Here is a 23,306-nt window from a genome sequence, read left to right as displayed (position 1 = left end):
CGTTAAGTAAGAAAGGAAAAAAAAAAAAGAGAGTAGAGTTTACGGATACCAACAAGAATTTGGTAATAGTAATAGGCTGTCTTAACTCCACAAGCAACTCAAGTACAAAAAACAAAATATTGTTAACATTTGTCTTCAGTATATAATTAAACGAGACGAGAGATACCTCGATGTCCTAGTCTTCGTATCTTCGTGATTTCTGAACCTTTTATTTGTTGTGCTTCAAGTTCGTATTTAGGTAGAGGATATTGTAAAAGGTACTTCGACATTTATCTTCAGACGTTAATCAGTAATCTTTAATTCATGATGAAATATCATAAATTGATAAAACTTAAGTACCTTTGCATCTTAATATATATTATACAATCCAAAACGTATTTTTATTTTAAAAAATACAGTTCAAAATAAATAAAAAAAAAAGTTATATTCTAAATAAAATACAAAATATTATGGGGGTGCAGGTTGAAATTACGGAGGTTCATGAAGAAATGACTCAACTTTATGTGTTATATATGGATTTTATTTATTTTAAAATGAAGTAAAACTCTATTCTAGGGTTTTGAATCATTATATTTCTAAGTTAGGATTTTGCACCTAATTTTACTTTTAGCAAATTCGGTAATACTAGTTGGTAGTATTACCGAATTTCTATTTTTGCAAAGAAACATAACAATCAGATGCCAAAAGAAGACACAGTTTACCAATAACAGGATTTGATTCCTTGAATTATTCAGACACACTTCGATTACTTTATACTTTTTCCAACTATGAAACTGAAAAAATACAAAACATTAAGATAAAATTATTTTAAACTGTATCAAAACCATTTCTCAATCAACACAGGTTTTGCTGGCAGAATTGTAGATGGTGATGTTAACAAATTTTGCTACAACAGGACTGTAACAACTAGGTTGATCCATGCAATGTGACTCCTCATCAAAGCTTTGGATCATTGCTTATGCATGGCATTAGTCAACTGCTACTGGCTGCATGTTTTCAGCTTCTTGACGAAGTTCTTGGAAAAGGACAGATGACAGGTATCGTTCGCCAAAGCTGGGATGAACAGTCTGAGATTCAAGCCATCAATGGTTATCACATAATCAGCATCATAGATATACAAGTTTGCTGACTAAAATTTTACTGCCAAGCAATTTTTCTAGAATCATGTCATGAATTGGTGACAAGAAAAATCGTGCAAATCATTGCATAGTTTGGTGTTGTATTAAGGAAACTGTTCTTACCACAATAAGTTTGCCTTTGTTTTCAGGCAGCTGAGCCAATCTGAGTGCTGCAACTGTGTTAGCCCCAGATGATATCCCTACCTGGAAAAATTTACAAAGAAAAACAGTTGCAAATTCAGAATTCCATTATCAATTTCTCAGTTAATTGTCAGTTACTAAGGAATCGTCTAAGAGTGGAATCAATGGTTAGATGAATGAAGCTTGAAATCTATCATAAATTGTCTTGTGAAGATTACCATGAGTCCTTCCTTTAAGGCCAACACCCTAGCCATGTTAACAGCATCTTCACTGCTAACCTGATTGGAGAAAAATGAAAGTGTAAAACTTTCCTGCTAAATCTCTATGTAGAAGGAAGTAAAATTCTTACTTACTTCAAGAACTTTTTCCATTACATCCATGTCCAATATGTCTGGTTTGAATCCAACCCCATTACCGGTTATATGATGAGGACCTACACAAAAAATGACAACAGCAGAGTTTGCAATCTGTAAATAGAAGAACGGTCTTCCAAATACCACACAAGGACCACAGTGATTACTTTTGTTACTTTAGATCCTAATTTTAAGCTTCTTTAACAGTTATAGTATGTATTCACTTCACCAATGCCAGAAATGACTGTCAAATTTAGACATTTTAGAGGCTTGTGTGCCCTTCCTTTTCAACTTTACCTTGTACCTTAGGTTGCTTTAAAGGCTGAAGCATAACATTCAAGAATGAACAATGCACAAAATTATCATACAAAAAGTAGAAGAATATTCAAATTCAAAGGAAAAAAAAGTTCTGATCCTTACCAGGTTTACCACCATTCAGAATATTGCTTTCACTTGGCTCCACTCCATATATCTGGGAATCAAATGAAGTTCAAGGGGTTTAATAAGTGTGCATCTAATAAAACACTGTTTATTTGTAATTTGAATTGGTGATCTGAAGAACATTACCTTAACATTAGGATTTTTGGACTTAAGATACTGTCCAACACCAGAGACAGTGCCTCCACTACCTATTCCCATAACAAATATGTCAACTTGTCCATTTGTATCCTCCCATATTTCAGGGCCTGTTGTTTCAAAATGCACCTGCATCCCATTTGAAATCAATATATAATTTAATCCACCACTGTAAGAGCCAAGGATTTCAGAACTACATAGTATTACACTTCAGCAAACAAAATCTTAAAAAACATAGTTCTTCAGATTTTCTTTTCTTAGTAAATGGTTTCAAACAGAAATAGTAATTTAGGTTGCTCAAGTAACCTGAGTATTGGCAGGGTTTGAAAATTGTTGCAGCATGAAAGCATTTGGTGTGTTTTCCAAAAGTTCATACGCCTTCTTTACTGTTCCTCCCATTCCTTTGGTTGGATCAGTGAGGATTAATTCAGCTCCAAATGCTCTCATGGTCACTCTTCTTTCTAAGCTTGTGTAAGAGGGCATGGTCAAAACCATCTTGTATCCCTTCAAGGCAGCCATAAATGCCATGCTGATACCCATGTTTCCTGATGTAGGCTCAATCAGAATTGTCTGCAACATCAATTAAGGTTACTATCAGCATCTGTATGTGAATAATAACTGAGCAAAATTGCTGTCATATATCATATCAGCTAACCTTTCCAGGACTTATCAGATTCTTTTTCTCAGCATCTGTGATCATTGCAAATGCTGGTCTGTAAAATCAAAAGAAAATTACAGTAGTTCTGAATTAATTTGAATTTTGATTAACATTAAGAATAATATACAATCTGATCAAATTCAAACTAGAAATAAGAAGAAGATAAATATATAGAAAGGAATTGACCTGTCTTTGATGCTGGCAGTAGGTTGCATCATCTCTTGCTTGACAGCAACATATGCTCCACATCCTTCAGTGACTTTGTTAAGATAAACCAATGGAGTCCTCCCAATCAACTAAAAAATGAAAGCTTCTAATTCAGGAGTCCACCAAAGAACAAAATAGGAAGAAAACAAAACATTATAAATGTCTGTTATTCTGCAAAATGGTTTCTTCTTCATATAAATCTAGCGAAGTAATAGAAAATTTTAGTGAAAACTCATATAGTTTTCTCTTCAACATTTACTTTTCTATATGCCTGTGAGAAATCAAACCCTCCCCTAAACTTAAGCCCTAAAATGTATCTGCAATTCTATTAGTATCATATACTAACTTCATAATAAAATAATTTCAACAAAGCTCAAACAGAAGAGATGAGTTTCATGACAAAAATCACAATTTGCAGCTGTAATTATCCCAAGATCCATACCAATAAGTCCAGACAGCTTTCCAACCCAACCCCACTGGAAAAATACCTTAAAAATCCGATTCAAAAATTCTTTTCACTCTTGGCATATATGAAATGAATTTAAACTGGATAAGACGAGAAAATCAAACACTGCGATACACATGGCATGATATTAGTGAACAGAAAACACAACCAAAACAAAGCAAGTACAAGTACAACCATTGGGGGAAGAGCTACCGTGACTGTGTTATACACCAAACAATTTCAGGTTCACAAGTTGTCTTGTCTCATTACTCATACAAGCTTGAAATGAAACTATAAAACACAGAGATGGAGAGAGAGAGAGAGTGAATATACCTGAGACACATGCTTCTTGATGTTTGTTCCAGGGAGGTCCTTAGGCAATTCTCTGATTCTCTGAGCAAGAGAAGGAGAATCAGCTACGGTTGCTGTTGTGGAGAAGAACCTCCCCATGATGGGGTGGTAGCATGCAGCAACACCAGCATGTGAAGAAGACCTTTGCTTGAGGATGAAGCTCATGAGAGAGGAAGAAGCCATTTTTTGAGCTGAGTTGAGGTTGACGATCCTCAACATTCTGCTCAATTTATAAATGGTCTCAAACTTCTGAGACTCCTAATAGTTCCGACAATTACACACACAAATAGTAACTAATTTCAGGTTCAGAAGAACAGCATAGCATGTGACCCTTTTAATAAAAACTCAACTTTTATGCAAAAAAGTCATTTTTTTTATATAAAAAAAAAAAATCAAATTTGACAGCAACGATAATTAACATGAATAGAAACTGGAAAAGAAATAACATTTCTTTAAAATTGAGCCCACTTTTTGATGGAAAAGAGAATTTTGATGGGCATTGTTAGGTGCAAGAGTTCAATTTTGGTCTGACCACCATATTTGACTCATGCGAGAGGATGAATGATGGCTAAGTTCAGTACATGAACTTCTGTCTGCTGCTAATCATTAATTAATAAAAAATATTGTCTGAAAGGTATCTTTTATGATTCTGTTTCAGCTTTTTGAAGTAATAAAAAATCAAAACATCTTTCCAGATATCTTTTACATTCATTTTGTGTTATTTACGTTTTACCAGTGTTTTCTTTTCCTCTAATTTTTGCTGCATGAAAAGTATTTTCTAAAAATAATTTTTAAATTAAAAAATATAATCAAATACATTCTTAATGTAAGGACCCACTGATTTTCCTCTCTGGTTACAATTTCAAACGGTCGTGTTCCAAGAATGCAGTGTATATAAGAAATTTGATTATTGCTTGCAATTATTGTTCGTAGGTATGCTATTTTTCTTTTATGGTTAAAATAAATATAAGAGACAAAATTTTCCAACTTTTATATTTCTGGAAAATTAAAAAATTCCAATCCATCCAAAACTATAATTTTTAATAATTATATCCAAAGCCCTTTATGTGTTTGCTTACGTATGTTTTAGACTTTAAATCACCGTTTATTTTAATGAATATGTTTTACTATATTTTCTATTTTTGACTAAGAATAGCTATCAGAGTTCTTGTCAATTAAAATTAATAATTAGATTGAGCCTTATTAAAACAATTTCAGTGTTATAAACAGACCTCTAATTCCATTATATAGTTCAACTAAATTTTAGTTATTTTATAATAGCCCGATCGAGTATGTTAATTTTACGTAATAAAAAAAATAAAAAATATGCTTAGAATATTTATATTAATAGTCCATAAAATAATTAATGCATATTAAATATGAGAAAAAATATTTAATTCCATTATATAGTTCAAATTTATATGTTTATAATTTTTTATATGTTTCGAATTAACACGACGTAATTACAATTCAATTGTAAGTACTCTAAATTAATTAGTATTAATGATAATTTCGTGATATATGATAATTCAACCTATTAGTAATAGATAATTGTCTTATCTCTCGTATAAATCTGATCATACGGTCTTATAGTACAATATAAACTACTTTTCTATTTTTATTATATTATTTCCTTTTTCTTTCCAACCCTTATTTTTTGTTATTTCTCTCAAAATTACATAATTTGTTCTATGAAATTTATGTATGATTATATAATTTTTTAGTTAGTTATTATAGTTTGATACGGCACTGACTGAAACATCATTCCAACATAAGAATGGAAAAAAATCCATGAATGTTTCTCTCATTTTCTTTTAAAATCTCTATTTATGAGTTTTTCTAAGTCCCTTTAATGCATAAAAGGTCACCCAACTTTACATTTTGTCAAAAGTTATTAAGTGAAAATGCATTAACAATTATAAACTTTTAATCTTATTTAATAACATTATCATTTTTGTAGTTTTTAGTAAATGTCAACTAATAATATAGTGTAGGTTAGAAATAGCATATCAAAGAATGTGTTGCTATGAATTTTTTTTTTTTTTTTGCATTTATTACTACTTCATTAGAAAATAATTATAGTGTAAGATTTTTTTTCTTACATGAATTACCGATTTTACTAAAACTTTTGTACTTAATAATGCTATTTTTATCTGCAACAAATATACAAAAAATTGATGTAAGATATTTTTTTAAATAAAATATCTAGAGAGATATTGATAAAAAAAATTATTCAAAACATTTTTTCACATATTTTTTTAAGACTTGTATTAATTAACTTTTACACTTACAACAAGCTCTTTAACACTTTGTTTACTTGAATAAATTTGAGAAAGAGTGATTAAATGAATTTGAGAGGATTTGAAAGTAAATTTTTTGTTGTTGTTTATTTGAGTGGATTTGAAAGTAAATAAGGGTGGATTTGAAAGTAAATTTTTTTAATGTCATATTAATCAAATCCTACACTAATTTTTACCGATTTTACTTCAAAATTCATTCTTACTTACCTTCAAATCTACTCAAATAAACAATAACAAATTTAACTTCAAATCCTCTCAGATTCATTCAATCACTCTTTTCTAAATTCATTCGAATTAACAAAACATAAGAATGTCACTTTACTTCATGAAAGTATTGAAGCAATTTATTTCATTAGAACTAAATATAATTAAATATTTTATATGAGCACATTCTTATATTATAGAATACATTAAGAAAATGTGAAGTAGAAAATAAAATAGAAGAAAGACAAGTGCATATTTATATTGTTTTCATAATTTATTTTTCCATATCAAAGATAATTGTGGCTAATATTATATAGCTTTTGTGGTTGAATGCATGTGACCATTGGATTGGAGGAAGAGTCAAATTAAAAAATATGATCTAATATATCACATCATTGTCTCTATATTTGTGCTTCCATTCATCAACTTTGTATCAACTTTGTTTGGATCATGTGCCCACTACAGTGTGTGGTCCTCAATCTTCAACAGTTTAGAAATTATAATATTATGTTTTCTGGAGAACATCCAAACACTCCCTTACAAAGATTGTGACATTTTTTTTTTCTCTAATCTTAATTTTTATTTTCAGGTATGACAAGTTCAAGCACTACTATATCAAATGAAATATTTAAACAATTTAAAAATAGGATATTTTAAATCTATTAAACTGTTAATAAAAAACTCTAATTACAAATTGTAATTTTTTAAACAAAAGTAAAAAACACTTTTGAAAAGAAAAACAATTCGTTAAGGTTGAGTTGTAACAAATTTAAAAATTTTATATCCAGATTTTTTTCAATTATAACTACTATGAAAACAAAATTATAACATATTAGGTAGCTAAGTAAAATTCAATGTTTTACCATATTAGAAAGACGTACAAAAAAATGTGTCAATACAATGTATTTTAGATAATTAAGATATTTTACTTAGTAAAAATAAGTCGAAAAATTTTATATTAATGAAAACTAATTAGCACACTTTACTTTATAGACCATTACATTTATGTACCCACAAAAAGCCCACAAATAAAAAATATCATGAAAAGAAGTTTGATCACTCTTTAAAAATTTAAAAATTAAAATTGTTGGGATAGGTTGAAAATTCGAATTTGAAAGACTTTTGAATATAAAATGAAGTCCACGCATAGTCTCTAATAATAGCTATGGTTATGGACGTGATTAAGATATTTTCTAAATCAAAGAAAAAGTGGCCATTAATATTTGATATGATTATTATGAGCTAATGGGGGCTGCTATGAGGCCAAGCTTCAGTCAAAAATGTTAGATTATTATGTTGAGCAAAACAATGTGTTTTTCTGTTTTTTCTTTATTTATGCAAGATGGGAGATCTGAGCATGTGTGCATTTCATGATTCAATGTATATATACCTTCTCAAATGATAAACAAAAACAAATCACTAAAAGGACAAAGATTGTAAGCTGTATCAAGAACATGGTACAACTATAGTTGAAAATTTCTGCTACAAAAATGATTCCCAAGGTTTATTTTATTAGATTAATTTTATGCTGCAACAGGACTGTAACACAATGTTGATCTATGAAACAAAGAATTCAAGGAGTGCCTGGCTATCATTAATCAACCAGCACTGACTGAGTTCTTTTAAGCCTCATTCTGATGCACTTTGAAGAGCTCGTTATATGGCAGGTGTAGTTTTCAAATCTCTGATCAATTATCTGAGATCCAAAGAGCAATAATTAAGATCAGCAGTAACAGAAGAATTTTTTATGCATATGTAGGAAATTGAGCCCACAATTGCATGCTTTAGTGCATGATACGAATGAGGTAATTACTAAGGCTGGGGAAACTCGTTACCCTACATAAAGTTCACAATAAAACTACTTACTAAGCATGAGGGACAACGTCAAATCAAAACATTGATAAACTTGATAGGACTCGAGTTTTAAACTTGATTTATTGGTAGAGTGCAAAGAAAAAAAAAAATAATAAGTCAAGTGAACAAACAAAGCCAATTTGGATTTACCTAAAAGCTAGATGATGATACCAAATCATGCATGCAACAGTCATCCAAATAGGTGTATAATAATTTCTCAATTTAATGCACAACCATAAAAGAGGACACAAATTAAATCTTCTTTTTGGGGAATTAGACTAAAAGCTCCACCACCTATAATTTAATTGAAGTCTTTTCTTCTTCTTTATTATATCAAGAGGTATTTTTCATAGTCAAATAAGAGGTTAGACAACTGACCGATCTAAGGCTGGACATGTTAGATGATGTGCAATTCTTTATTCAGTTAGATGAACCTTAATATTATTGAAAAGAAATAGGGAAACAGGTCATTACCATTGTCATACACAAATATCTTCAAAAGTAGTCTTCTAAGAAACTTTCAGTAGTTGGTGAAATGCCTCTTGTGGTATATCAACAGAACCAACTCGCTTCATTCTCTTCTTTCCTTCTTTTTGCTTCTCCAATAGCTTCCTTTTTCGAGTAACATCGCCACCATAACACTTGGCAAGAACATTTTTCCTCATAGCAGAAATCCTACAATCAATAGGAAGAGTTTAAGCTTGGCCACAGATGATCAGGGCATGTGAACAAATTGCTTAATTTGTTGCCCTTTGTTTCTCTCAAGAGGGTCTAAAATCCACTTATAAAAAAGCTATTCGAAGATACTGGAAATAAAATGACTGATATTTACAAATACTAATCAAGTTATTATTTACATATCGGGACCTAAAGGATTTATTTAAATAACCATCCCAAAATGATACTTTAAAAAGAAGCTTACGTCTCCCTTGCTATGATTTTTGACCCAATGGCAGCTTGTACGGATATCTCGAACATTTGCCTGATCAAAATTAAGAGCTCTTTTAGGGTGATTTTAAACTGAAGAAGCGGCATGAAAAGAAACACAATTGCTTACTAAAGGAAAAGACCTGTCAATGACAGTTTTCAATTTCTCTGTCAATTCACGCCCAACGCGGTATGCTTTCGTGTTATGGACTATGGTTGCCATTGCATCAACTGGTTCTCCATTCAAGAGAATATCAAGTTTTACCATATCAGCTTGTTGATAACTGTAATTACACCCATTGAATGCATTACAAGGTAGGAAGTAAGCTACTCCAAACATAAAATGTTATTTCCCTATCCAACTTGATGACATGACAAACAATAAGTATAAAATAAAAACACATAAATTATTCATCAAACAAAATTCTGAGTATGCACATAGTACAGTATATCCATCAGTTATCACAACATTTTTGTACAAATCTACATTGTACATGTACAACATAATTATTCAAAACACTACATGGCATCAATACATCAAGGAAAATAAAAGTGGGTGCACAACAATAATCATGCAGAAAATTATAGGGTGAAAAAACAGGAGCAGGTTACATACTCTGAGTCTTCGTAATCAAATGAAGCATAGCCTGATGTTATACTCTTCAATTCATTATAAAAGTCAACAACAATTTCTCTCAAAGGCAGGCGGTACTTCATGAATACCCGTTGACTGCAGGATAGAAACTTAAAGAGTTATTACATCAACCAGGGATAAATTGATGAACCACCACAAAAATGTACAAAAGGTTGTCATTTTTTGTGGATGATCATGCATAATGAGCATAATATCCCAAAAAATCAAGATACTTTTCATGATACACACACACACACACATATATTCATTGATGGATAATGGAATATAGTAATGGAGTGGAAACTCTCCCAAAATTTTACCTGTCAATGAATGAATACTCCAACTGCTGACCCCTACGCTCAGAGACAAGGGTAATAACAGGTCCCACATACCTTAAATCACCAATAAATTAAGATAGCAAAGCATGAGGCTCTGGCGCAATAAATAAATTATACCCAGGGTTGTAAAGAGCTTACTCACTAGGAATGATTATAGTAGCTATTACAGTAGGTTCCCAACAGGCTGTCATTTTTTGCTTGGGATTAGAGGGTAATGAAGCAGGATTCTGAACTTCTAACTTGCTGAAAAGCACAACTAGAGTCTTAGCAAACCATAGTGGAACTAGCCTAACAAATGCAAGTTTTTTAGCTACCTTCCATCAGAAAACTCAAATGTGTAAGGCACGGTAGGAACAGTTGAGATAACATGAGCTCCGTATTCCTGTTAACAGAAACATAATATCGATTACCAACATACCATGCTTGAAGATAGGCAAAAAACTTAAGTTCTGTCCATTCCGTGAAAAATTACATTCACTTCACAACGCCTCCGAAACATGCATATGGTTGAAAAATTTGAAGGCATTCCACTTTCCAAAATATATCTTCACCGTCAATTTAAAGTAATCATCTGGTTATCATACAGTGATGTGTTACCTGTTCAAGTCTTTGATGAAAAACATCCATGTGCAGAAGGCCTAAAAACCCACACCTGAGCAAAACATAATTGGAAACAAAAATTATTTCTTATGAAGCTAAATGTTTCAACTTTTCCAGAACCAAATTCTCTTTTCTTTCTTTTAGTAATAGGTACCAGACCTGAACCCCAGACCTAGAGCAGTGCTAGTTTCTTTAGTAATAGAGACACTGGCATCATTGCATGTCAACCTCTCTATTGCGTGATTTAGAGCTTCAAAATCAGATCCATCTGCTGGATAAAGACCAGAGAACACCATATGTTTCGCTGGCTTGAACCCTACAGTTTAAATTATCAAATAACTCAAAAACCACACTTAGGACCAACAAATGCATATATACTAAAATAAAACAATAACATTGTCAAACACATGGAGAAAGAAAGAAAGAAAAAATATAATACCATATAATCTTGATCGTTTAGATATTAGTTTTTACAGGAAAAATAATAATGGTCAAGCAATGAAATGGACTCATTTTATTTTCAGCAAGTCCATTAAGTACCTCCAAGTGCAGCAAGTGTTTTTTTTTTGTCATCAGTAATTGTGGATGCGGCAGGATACATGAAGTAAAAGATTTTATGCAGCAAAGAGCAGTATGAATATTCAACATGCATTGAGCTAAATTGTCTGACTGTACCTGGAAGAGGCTCTACAGAAGTCCGAGTATGGTAAATTGTATCACCAACACGGGCCTCTTTGGTTGTTCGCATGCCACTTACAACATAACCAACTTGTCCAGTAAGTAAGATACCAGTAGGTGTAAGTTCAGGATGCATGATGCCAACATCTAAAGCTTCATAAGACCGACCAGTAGCTGCAGATGAAATCTTATCCCCCTTGCTCAGGACACCATCAACAACAGCAACATGACATATTACCCCTTTGTATTCATCATAATATGAATCAAGTAAAAGCATGCGAAGAGGAGATTCCCTCCTACCAGGAGGGGCAGGTATACGCTCTATGACTACCGGAAGGATTTGCTCAAGACCCTCTCCAGTTTTAGCAGATGTTAGCAGTGCATCATTTGGATCAAGATCAAACATTGATTTTAGTTGGGCTTTAACACGATCAGGATCAGCAGTTGGCTGATCAATCTTGTTTATAACCGGCACAATTGTTAGGTTAGACTCAAAGGCAAGGTAAAAGTTAGCAACAGTTTGAGCTTGGACTCCCTGAGCAGCATCAACAACCAAAAGCACACCTTGACAAGCTGCCAATGATCTTGAAACTTCATAACTAAAATCAACATGTCCAGGAGTATCAATAAGATTCAGCAAAAAACTGGGTGACTCCTTTCCATTACTGAAATCATCACCATTTACACTGTGCTTATAGAACATTGTTGCTGTCTGGGCTTTAACCGTGATTCCTCTTTCTCTCTCCACCTAAGACATGTTAAACTTCACTAACAAAACAAAATAAGAAATACAACACATCCCACTAAAATTTTAATTTCTATAAAGGGTAAATTGTTTGGTACAAAACGTTTTACATTATCAACCAATCAGATATGACCAAATGTACAAGTTTAGAGAAAATTATTACAAAAGTGAACCATTTTTTCATACTCAGGAATGTAATGAAGCCGTAAAATCATATATTTACAACATCAGTGTATTCAAATTAAATTACATTTTCGTTCAATAAACAAGCACAATCATTGTAAATTTTATATTTTCCCCAGGAAGGTCGTGACATTTTAAGTTCACGGCAGTTTGTGAGTAATGACAGTTTACATTGACATTGAATATATTGTTTTTGCCCATCTTTTCTACCAATCCATCGTATCATTCTACTTCATATAGTTAACCCAACAATTTTTAAATTTTGGACGATACCCATTCTATCTAACAGTACAGCAAAGCATACCCAGATGAAAAAAATTAAAAATTTCCATCAAAAAAGAGTACCTGCAATTTATCAAGATACTGAGGCTGGCCATGGCCTTTCTTAATTGTTCCAGTGAGTTCTAGAAGTCGATCAGCGAGGGTGGACTTGCCATGATCCACATGCGCAATGATTGAGAAGTTTCTAACGAGCTCTGGAGGGTATTGTGTCAAATCTATGGTGCTTTTCTCTCTCGTGGAGGTGCTGTATTGGCGTGACTGTGAATAGAACAGTTCACGCCTCACAGGAAAGCGTTCATGGGTTATTCTGCTGTTTAATGGGTTGAAATAGAAATTGAAATTGCATAACAACGCTAAGTAATTCGATTGCCTTAGGGTTTTGGAAGCTTTGCTCAGATATCCCATTTCAAGGTCTTGTGGGAAGCTGCGCCGTGCAGAGGAACATTGGAGAAATGAAAAAACGTGAGATGTGCTGGGTTCGATTGAAAACGGCGTCGTTTTGGATCCAAAGATATCGGGCTGGACTCCCATGAGAAAATGGTTCAGGGAGATTGTTTATATTTTTAAAATAAACATTTTTTATAGGTTTATTTAATTTATTTATTAGGAAAAAACATTCTTCTACTTATTTTGATAAAAATATCTATCTTAAATTTAAATAACCTATTCTTAAACAATTACTTTTTCCAATAACAACTTTTTAAATTTGATCAAAGTTGCTACTAAAACTTAGTCATTTCAAAAATGCTTATTTTAAAATTAATTGTTTATATTTCTTCCTCTGATTTCTCTTCACACTACTATTCTTTTTAATGTAGTTTTTATATTCAAATACCTCTTTTTACTTGGTTTAATTACTTATATTTAAAATAATTGTTTTTGAAATTAAACATTTTCTAAAATAATCAATTCAATTGTTCGTTTCAGATAACCCCTTTCCCACAACTTTTTTATCCACCAGAATATGAAATTATTTGTTGTGGATATTTTAATCTTAATACAGGCACCTTTAATTCTATGTTGGTTTATGAGATTAAAGGTGTTTAACTTTCTGTTCAATAATAACTTTTCAATTTTCCTCGTTTTTTTTATGATAAAATTATTCTTTTAGATTATTTTAGTTTTCAATTCTTTAAAAATAGGAATGATCAGTAAAAATAAAGATAAAAATAGGTCTTTATAGAAATAAAGTTAATTTTCTCTTTTTAATTAAATAAAATAGGTTTTTAAATAAATAGATTGTTTTCTCTTTTAGAAAAATATTCAGAAAATTAAAATAGAATTTTATTTTGCTATTGTAGGCTTTCATTCTATTTTTTTCTCATTTATCCTTGTCTTTTTCTTTTTTCTATAGGAAGGCCCCTGGTCAAAGGATGAAGAATTGGTCAACACAAAAAGCAAACAAGCTTAAGCTAATTTGGGCCGAATGAAATGGGCCAGTGATAATTTGAAGTTAATTTTGCGCAAAGGATCACTGATTCGAGTATTTCCAGGGAGGTCCTTAGGCAATTCTCTGATTCTCTGAGCAAGAGAAGGAATTGTAACAAATTTAAAAATTTTGTATACAATTATAACTATGAAAACAAAACTTTAACATATTAGGTAGCTAAGTAAAATTCAATGTTTTACCATATTAGAAAAGATAAACAAAACGTAAAAGAAGTAAAATATTTTAGTGAGTAAAAAAAAAGTCGAACAATTTTATATAATTCCTCAATGCCTAATGATACCTAATTAGCACACTTTACTTTATAGTCCATTACATACATAAATATATGTAGGCACACAAATATAAAATATCATGAGAAAAGAAGTTTGATCACTCTTTAAAAATTAAAATTGTTTGGATAGGTTGAAAATTCGAATTTGAAAGACTTTTGAATATAAAATGAAGTCCATGCATTACCATAAAAAGCTGTTTTTTTTTCTCATTGAAGATCTGTAAATGTAAAGTGAAACAACTCCATGGTGATTGTTTTGGCTGTCTCTAATAATAGCTATGGTTATGGTCGTGATTAAGATATTTTCCAAATCAAAGAAAAAGTGGCCATTAATATTTGATATGATTAATATCATGGATTCAAAATTGAACATTGAGCTAATGGGGGCTGCTATGAGACCAAGCTTGAGTAAAAAATGTTGGATTATTATGTTGAGCAAAACAATGTGTTTTTCTGTTTTTTCTTTGTTTATGCCAGATGGGATATCTGAGCATGTGTGCATTTCATGATTCAATGTATATACACCTTCTCAAATGATAAACAAAAACAAATCACTAAAAGGACAAAGATTGTAAGTTGTATCAAAAACATGGTACAACTATAGTTGAAAATTTCTGCTACAAAAATGATTCCAAGGTTTATTTTATTAGATTAATTTTATGCTGCAATAGGACTGTAACACGAGTGTTGATCTATGAAACAAAGAATTCAAGGAGTGCTGACTATCATTAATCAACAAGCACTGGCTGAGTTCTTTTCAGCCTCATTCTGGTGCACTTTCAACCGCTCGATGTATGGCAGGTGTAGTTTTCAAAACTCTGATCAATGATCTGAGATCCAGAGAGCAATAATTCAGATCAGCAGTAACAGAAGAATTTTTTATGCATATGTAGGAAATTGAGCACACAATTGCATGCTTTAGTGCATGATACGAATGAGGTAATTACTAAGGCTGGGGAAACTCGTTATTTATTAGTATAGTTCCCTACATAAAGTTCACAATAAAACTTCTTACTAAGCATGAGGGACAACATCAAATCAAAACATTGATAAACTTGGTAGGACTCGAGTTTCAAACTTGATTTATTGGTAGAGTGCAAAGAAAAAAAAATAATAAGCCAAGTAAACACACAAAGCCAATTTGGATTTACCTAAAAGCTAGATGGTGATAACAAATCATGCATGCAATAGTATTAGGTTCCTTTATTCTGGGACCGTAACAGATGATTATCCTCTCACACACACTCAACAAAAGAAGACAAATGTATGAATATGAATTTTATTTAATTCTGTAAAGTATGAAAACAGAATTACAAGTTAGTATTCTCCAAGGAAGCCTCCCTTCCTCCACTAGAAAAGGATCCAATCCCTGACCACAATGCAAGAATTATCTGATACCTCTCCCCCCCCCCCCCCCCCCCCCCAAACTTTTATTATTTATACTCTCTCTTCTAACAAACTATAACAAACTAACCTCCTTACCTGCTTCTAATTTCCTCCCTTCTTATTCTTCCTTACGTAAACCTTTAATGGTCTAACATTACCCTCCTCCCCAACATCAACCTTGTCCTCAAGGTTGAAATTAGGGAACTGCTGGCGGATATAGCTCCTCCTCCCAAGTAGGCCCTTCCAAATCATCCTCTTGCCATTGTATTAAGACTTGGGGTATCTCCTTCCCACGTTGCTGCTGGTTCTTGCGTTGTAGCACCTTTAGAGGATGTATGTGTGTCTATCCTCCTGCAATTCAGTTGGTAAAGCTTCCTCCACCTGATGGTCTCCTACAACTAGCTTCAACTGAGAAACATGGAACACAGGGTGTATTCTTGAAGTTCTAATAACTGTAGTCGAAATGCAGTTGAAAAGCAATTGATACTATTTGTTTTTCCACCAAAAATGGCCATAGTACCTTGCTGAAAGTTTAGGATGCAGTTTTGTGGGAATCGATGTTTGTCTATGAGGTCTGATTTTAAGGAATACCAAATCACCTTCCTTAATCTTGGTCGTCACCCTCTTCTTATTGGCATAATGGGTCATCTGATCTTGAGCACATGCCAAATGATATTTCAATTGCTTCAATGCCTCATCACGGGTTTCCAAATCCTGGGCGACTGCATCCACTACAATTTCTCCCGGTATGTAACGTGTCAGTGTGGGAGGAGGTCTTCCATACACAGTTTCAAAAGGTGTGCATTTGGATGCGCCTTGGTAAGTAATGTTGTACCAATACTCAGCCCAAGGCAACACCAAACTCCAACTCTTAGTCTGTTCGGAGCTAAAACAACGTAGATAAATTCCTAGTACCCTATTCAACACTTCAGTCTGCCCATCCGTCTCTGGGTTGGTAGTGCTCATTTTGAGTTGTGTGCCCTATAAACGAAAGATCTCCTTCCAAAATACACTCATAAAGGTGGAACCTCTGTCTCTAACAATTGTTATAGGTATGTCATGAAGCCTAATCACTTCCTTCACAAACACCTCCGCTATGGATCGAGCTGTATAAGGGTGTTTAATTGGGATAAAATGCCCATACTTGCTAATTTTGTCCACCACCACTAATATAATATCAAATCCATGAGACTTGGGTAGGTAGTTTCACTAAAAATCCATACTAATCTCCTCCCATATTATTGCTTGTGGGATAGGTACGGGGTGTAAAAGTCCTTGGAGGATGTTGCCAGTTATTTGTGTTGTTGACACACCAAGTATGCAGTCACAAAATTTGTAATTGTCTTTTTCATCCCTACCCAATGCAGAGATTGTGCCACTCTTCTATAAGTTCGATAAACCCCCGAATGTCCTCCTGTTACACAACTGTGAAATTCAGCCAAAACCTTTGGTATCCACACTCAACCGAGTGTGCAGACAAAACCAGCTGATAACGGTTGATTTTACGTGTTTGTGTGTATATATTTTGTGAACAAATCAACTCTTTCATAGCTTTTACCTTGTTTTATCCTCATGTTTAGTGTGTTTTCTAGTTTTCTTGTGTTTATTTAGTATATGCTTGTTTTTACCTCTAATCTCTATGTTTGAGTGTGTGAAATAAAGGAATAGGAAGCAATTCTAGTGGAGGAAAACAAGCAAGAACTCAAGGGAACATGTTTTGGGACAATAAAAGATCAATTTGAAGCAAATACCCATGTTGGACGCCTTTGGAATTGCACAAGAACCTCAATTTTAGAATGCTGTCAAAACCGCCCGAGTTGGGCGCCAGAAATCCAAGCTGGGCGCCAGAGTTGCAGACAAGCTGGGCGCCAGAGTTGCAGAGAGATTCCAGGCTGGGCGCCAGAGAATGGGGCTGGGCGCCAGAAAGTGGCGCTGGGTGCGAAAACTTGTTGTAACTCACTTCTGATACAGTGAAAAGTCGTGCTGGGCGCCAAGAATCCTAGCTGGGCGCGAATTTTCGCTGATATGTCAAAATGGGTTATTTAAACATGGGTCTCGGGATTTTTGGGGGACTTCTCCTCCTACACTTCATTCTTCACCTAGAGAGATTGAGAGAGGCCTTTGGAGGCTATTTGGGGTGTTGGGAAGCTCTCCCACTCCTCCTTGGGTCTTCAAGCTTCATCAANGGTGATTTTGCCCCTTTTGGGTTGAGGAAGAAGATGGGTCACAAATTGGAGATGGAGATGCGAAGGGGAGGCGCAAATGGAGCATGGAGCAGCTGCCAAGAACCTTGGGAAAGGCTTTGCATCTTCTCTTTGGTTCCAATTTCTTCCCTATCTCTTCAATTTGTAGAACCCTAAGTTCTCCTCCATGGAGGACTTTTCCTATTTGTTGAGATTAGTTGTAAAACATGGAATTCTTATGTATTTTGTGATGCTAATGATATATGTTTTTCCAATTCGTGTTAGTATTTGATTTCTATGCTTAATGCTTGTTGTGGCTTGATCACCCATGGCATGAATTGTGGTTCTTGAAATATTGAGAAATATGATTGAACTTAAAATTGAAATTGAATACTTATTGGATGGAATTGAGATGTTTGTGAATGCATGAGAATGAAATGGATGAATTCTAGTCTTGACAAATTGTAAATACACTATGTTAAATTCCTTGCACACCAACTGTTTGATAAAATACCAAAAAGAGTTTCTTGTGTTGTTTTTGTGCACTTTGATGTTTAATTGAGTTATAAAAGGAAGAATTGTCATGTGTTGCACAAGTCCCTTGAGAGAGAACGATATTTATCACTTGCTACGCTGCGACCGGTACACTTACCGTTAGTTTTGCTACCCTTGGGAGAGAACGATATTTATGCTCTCACAGTTACAAACGTTGTATACTTTCTTTCAATACAATCAATACAATCATTGATCATTCTTTCATCTTTTACGGGTGTGTTGTGTGCCCAATTGCTTGTGTGTGAGTGGGTTCTTGACAGAGGAACCTAACATATTACCATTGTGTCATACACAAATACCTTCAAAAGTAGAAGCTTTTAGTAGTTTATGAAATGCTTCTTGTGGTATATCAACAGAACCAATTCGCTTCATTCTCTTCTTTCCTTCTTTTTGCTTCTCCAATAGCTTCCTTTTTCGACTAACATCACCACTAGAACACTTGGCAAGAACATTTTTCCTCATTGCAGGAATCCTACAATCAATAGGAAGAGTTTAAGCTTGGCCACAGATGATCAGGGCATGTGAACAAATTGCTTAATTTGTTGCCCTTTGTTTCTCTCAAGAGGGTCTAAAATCCACATATAAAAAAGCTATTCGTAGATTCTGGAAATAAAATGACAGATATTTATAAATACTAATCAAGTTATTATTTACATATCGGGACCTACAGGTTTTATTTAAATAACCATCCCAAAAAAAAAATGATACTTTAGAAAGAAGCTTACGTCTCCCTTGCTATGATATTTGACCCAATGGCAGCTTGTATGATTATCACGAACATTTTCCTGATCAAAATTAAGAGCTCTTTTGGTGTGCTTTCAAACTGAAGAAGTGGCACGAAAAGAAAAACAACTACTTATTAAAGAAAAAGACCTGTCAATGACAGCTTTCAATTTCTGTGTCAGTTCACGCCCAACACGGTATGCTTTTGTGCTATGAACTATGGTTGCCATTGCATCAACTGGTTCTCCATTAAAGAGAATATCAAGTTTTACCAGATCAGCTTGTTGATAACTGTAATTACACCCATTGAATGCATTACAAGGTAGGAAGTAAGCCACTCCAAACATAAAATTTTATTTACCTATCCAACTTGATGACATGACAAACAATAAGTATGAAATAAACCACACAAATTATTTATCAAACAAAATTCTGAGTATGCACATAGTACAGAATATCCATCAGGTATCACAACATTTTTGTACTAATCTACATTTTACATGTACCACATAATTATTCAAAAAACACTACATGGCATCAATACACAAGGAAAATAAAAGAGGGTGCACGACAATAATCATGCAGAAAATTATAGGGTGAAAAAACAGGAGCAGGTTACATACTCTGAGTCTTCGTAATCAAATGAAGCATAGCCTGATGTTATACTCTTCAATTCATTATAAAAGTCAACAACAATTTCTCTCAAAGGCAGGCGGTACTTCATGAGTACCCGTTGACTGCAGGATAGAAACTTAAAGAGTTATTGCATCAACCAGGGATAAATTGATGAACCACCACAAAAATGTAGAAAAAGTTGTCAATTTTTGTGGATGATCATGCATAATGAGCATAATATCTCAAAAAATCAAGATACTTTTCATGATACAGACACACACACATATTCGTTGATGGATAATGGAATATAGTAATGGAGTGGAAACTCCCAAAATTTTACCTGTCAATGAATGAATACTCCAACTGCTGACCCCTACGCTCAGAGCCAAGGGTAATAACAGGTCCCACATACCTTAAAGCACCAATAAATTAAGATAGCAAAGCATGAGGCTCTGGCGCAATAAATAAATTATACCCAGGGTTGTAAAGAGCTTACTCAATAGGAATGATTATAGTAGCTATTACTGTAGGTTCCCAGCAGGCTGTCCTTCTTTGCTTGGGATTAGAGGGTAATGGACTAGAGGGTAACGAAGCAGGATTCCGAACTTCTAACTCGCTAAAAAGCACAACTAGAGCCTTAGCAAACCATAGTGGAACTAGCCTAACAAATGCAAGTTTGTCAGCTACCTTCCATCAGCAAACTCGAATTTGTAAGGCACGGTAGGAACAGTTGAGATAACAAGAGCTCCGTATTCCTGTTCACAGAAACATAATATCGATTACCAACATACCATGCTTGAAGAGAGGTAAAAAGCTTAAGTTCTGTCCATTCCATGAAAAATTACATTCACTTCACAACACCTCTGAAACATGCATATGGTTGAAAATTTTGAAGGCATTCCACTTTCCAAAATATATCTTCACCGTCAATTTAAAGTAATCATCTGGTTATCATACAGTGATGTGTTACCTGTTCAAGTCTTTGATGAAAAACATCCATGTGCAGAAGGCCTAAAAACCCACACCTGAGCAAAACATAATTGGAAACAAAAATTATTTCTNATGAAGCTAAATGTTTCAACTTTTCCAGAACCAAATTNTCTTTTCTTTCTTTTAGTAATAGGTACCAGACCTGAANCCCAGACCTAGAGCAGTGCTAGNTTCTTTAGTAATAGAGACACTNGCATCATTGCATGTCAACCTCTCTATTGCGTGATTTAGAGCTTCAAAATCAGATCCATCTGCTGGATAAAGACCAGAGAACACCATATGTTTCGCTGGCTTGAACCCTACAGTATAAATTATCAAATAACTCAAAAACCACACTTAGGACCAACAAATGCATATATACTAAAATAAAACAATAACATTGTCAAACACATGGAGAAAGAAAGAAAGAAAAAATATAATACCATATAATCTTGATCGTTTAGATATTAGTTTTTACAGGAAAAATAATAATGGTCAAGCAATGAAATGGACTCATTTTATTTTCAGCAAGTCCATTAAGTACCTCCAAGTGCAGCAAGTGTTTTTTTTTTGTCATCAGTAATTGTGGATGCGGCAGGATACATGAAGTAAAAGATTTTATGCAGCAAAGAGCAGTATGAATATTCAACATGCATTGAGCTAAATTGTCTGACTGTACCTGGAAGAGGCTCTACAGAAGTCCGAGTATGGTAAATTGTATCACCAACACGGGCCTCTTTGGTTGTTCGCATGCCACTTACAACATAACCAACTTGTCCAGTAAGTAAGATACCAGTAGGTGTAAGTTCAGGATGCATGATGCCAACATCTAAAGCTTCATAAGACTGACCAGTAGCTGCAGATGAAATCTTATCCCCCTTGCTCAGGACACCATCAACAACAGCAACATGACATATTACCCCTTTGTAATCATCATAATATGAATCAAGTAAAAGCATGCGAAGAGAAGATTCCCTCCTACAAGGAGGGTCAGGTATACGCTCTATGACTGCCGGAAGGATTTGCTCAAGACCCTCTCCAGTTTTAGCAGATGTTAGCAGTGCATCATTTGGATCAAGATCAAACATTGATTTTANTTGGGCTTTAACACGATCAGGATCAGCAGTTGGCTGATCAATCTTGTTTATAACCGGCACAATTGTTAGGTTAGACTCAAAGGCAAGGTAAAAGTTAGCAACAGTTTGAGCTTGGACTCCCTGAGCAGCATCAACAACCAAAAGCACACCTTGACAAGCTGCCAATGATCTTGAAACTTCATAACTAAAATCAACATGTCCAGGAGTATCAATAAGATTCAGCAAAAAACTGGGTGACTCCTTTCCATTACTGAAATCATCACCATTTACACTGTGCTTATAGAACATTGTTGCCGTCTGGGCTTTAACCGTGATTCCTCTTTCTCTCTCCACCTAAGACATGTTAAACTTTACTAACAAAACAAAATAAGAAATACAACACATCCCACTAAAATTTTAATTTCTATAAAGGGTAAATTGTTTGGTACAAAACGTTTTACATTATCAACCAATCAGATATCACCAAATGTACAAGTTTGGAGAAAATTATTACAAAAGTGAACCATTTTTTCATACTCAGGAATCAACCATGTAATGAAACCGTAAAATCATATATTTACAACATCAGTGTATTCAAATTAAATTACATTTCCGTTCAATAAACAAGCACAGTCATTGTAAACTTTATATTTTCACCAGGAAGGTCGTGACATTTTTAGTTCACGGCAGTTTGTGAGTAATGACAGTTTACATTGACATTGAATATATTGTTTTTTTCCCATCTTTTCTACCAATCCATCGTCTCATTCTACTTCATATAGTTAACCCAACAATTTTTAAATTTTGGACGATACCCATTCTATCTAACAGTACAGGAAAGCATACCCAGATGAAAAAAATTGAAAATTTCCAGCAAAAGAGAGTACCTTCAATTTATCAAGATACTGAGGCTGGCCATGGCCTTTTTTAATTGTTCCAGTGAGTTCTAGAAGTCGATCAGCGAGGGTGGACTTGCCATGATCCACATGCGCAATGATTGAGAAGTTTCTAACGAGCTCTGGAGGGTATTGTCTCAAATCTATGGTGATTTTCTCTCTCGTGGAGGTGCTGTATTGGCGTGACTGTGAACAGAACAGTTCACGCCTCACAGGAAAGCCTTCATGGGTTATTCTGTTGGTTAATGGGTTGAAATTGAATTTGAAATTGCATAACAACGCTAAGTAATTCGATTGCCTTAGGGTTTTGGAAGATTTGCTCAGATAACCCATTTCAGGATCTTGTGGGAAGCTGCGCTGTGCAGAAGAACATTGGAGAAATGAAAAAACCTGAGATGTGCTGCGTTCGATTAAAAAGGGCGTCGTTTTGGATCCAAAGATATCGGACTCACTCCCATGAGAAAATTGTTCAGGGAGATTGTTCATATTTTTAAATAAATTAAATAAACCTATAAAAAATGTTTATTCAAAAAAAGAAGATGCATCATATCTAGAATATCTCTCTCACAAACAAGTACAATCAAACCG

General features: G+C 33.9%; 3 protein-coding genes across 4 annotated transcripts; all 3 read right to left on the bottom strand.

Moving 5' to 3' along the window:
- Positions 1-696: 696 nt before the first annotated feature.
- On the bottom strand, positions 697-4,175 carry LOC106759445 (bifunctional L-3-cyanoalanine synthase/cysteine synthase 1, mitochondrial). The gene is made up of 10 exons (XM_014642619.2): positions 3,832-4,175; positions 3,033-3,142; positions 2,844-2,901; positions 2,495-2,758; positions 2,180-2,317; positions 2,033-2,084; positions 1,613-1,692; positions 1,478-1,537; positions 1,242-1,322; positions 697-1,067 (listed from the first exon to the last, which is right to left on the bottom strand). Exons 1-10 carry the CDS (start codon positions 4,066-4,068, stop codon positions 969-971), a joined length of 1,179 nt encoding a protein of 392 aa, XP_014498105.1. The 5' UTR covers positions 4,069-4,175; the 3' UTR covers positions 697-968.
- A 3,619-nt stretch (positions 4,176-7,794) lies between these two features.
- On the bottom strand, positions 7,795-13,116 carry LOC106758082 (translation factor GUF1 homolog, mitochondrial). Of its 2 annotated transcripts, none has more exons than XM_014640992.2 (12): positions 12,658-13,116; positions 11,382-12,132; positions 10,866-11,022; positions 10,704-10,758; positions 10,421-10,488; positions 10,245-10,349; positions 10,089-10,160; positions 9,751-9,864; positions 9,278-9,418; positions 9,130-9,189; positions 8,682-8,882; positions 7,795-8,049 (listed from the first exon to the last, which is right to left on the bottom strand). In XM_014640992.2, the coding sequence occupies exons 1-11, from the start codon at positions 12,997-12,999 to the stop codon at positions 8,717-8,719; spliced, it is 2,031 nt and encodes a 676-aa protein (XP_014496478.1). In that variant the 5' UTR covers positions 13,000-13,116; the 3' UTR covers positions 7,795-8,049; positions 8,682-8,716. The 2 variants fall into 2 exon arrangements, with proteins under 2 accessions (XP_014496478.1, XP_014496479.1); XM_014640993.2 differs by having other exon boundaries at positions 11,382-12,147; positions 12,658-12,766.
- A 5,399-nt stretch (positions 13,117-18,515) lies between these two features.
- On the bottom strand, positions 18,516-23,285 carry LOC106758949 (translation factor GUF1 homolog, mitochondrial-like). The gene is made up of 11 exons (XM_014641963.2): positions 22,710-23,285; positions 21,426-22,176; positions 20,910-21,066; positions 20,748-20,802; positions 20,465-20,532; positions 20,274-20,393; positions 20,118-20,189; positions 19,786-19,899; positions 19,313-19,453; positions 19,165-19,224; positions 18,516-18,911 (listed from the first exon to the last, which is right to left on the bottom strand). The coding sequence occupies exons 1-11, from the start codon at positions 23,202-23,204 to the stop codon at positions 18,725-18,727; spliced, it is 2,220 nt and encodes a 739-aa protein (XP_014497449.2). The 5' UTR covers positions 23,205-23,285; the 3' UTR covers positions 18,516-18,724.
- Positions 23,286-23,306: the final 21 nt, after the last annotated feature.

This window comes from Vigna radiata, chromosome 4 (genome assembly GCF_000741045.1).
Source record: "Vigna radiata var. radiata cultivar VC1973A chromosome 4, Vradiata_ver6, whole genome shotgun sequence".
In the NCBI taxonomy this organism is placed as follows: Eukaryota; Viridiplantae; Streptophyta; class Magnoliopsida; order Fabales; family Fabaceae; genus Vigna; species Vigna radiata.
Note: the sequence above shows the minus strand (reverse complement) of the source record. Positions and strands in the feature narration are given on the sequence as shown.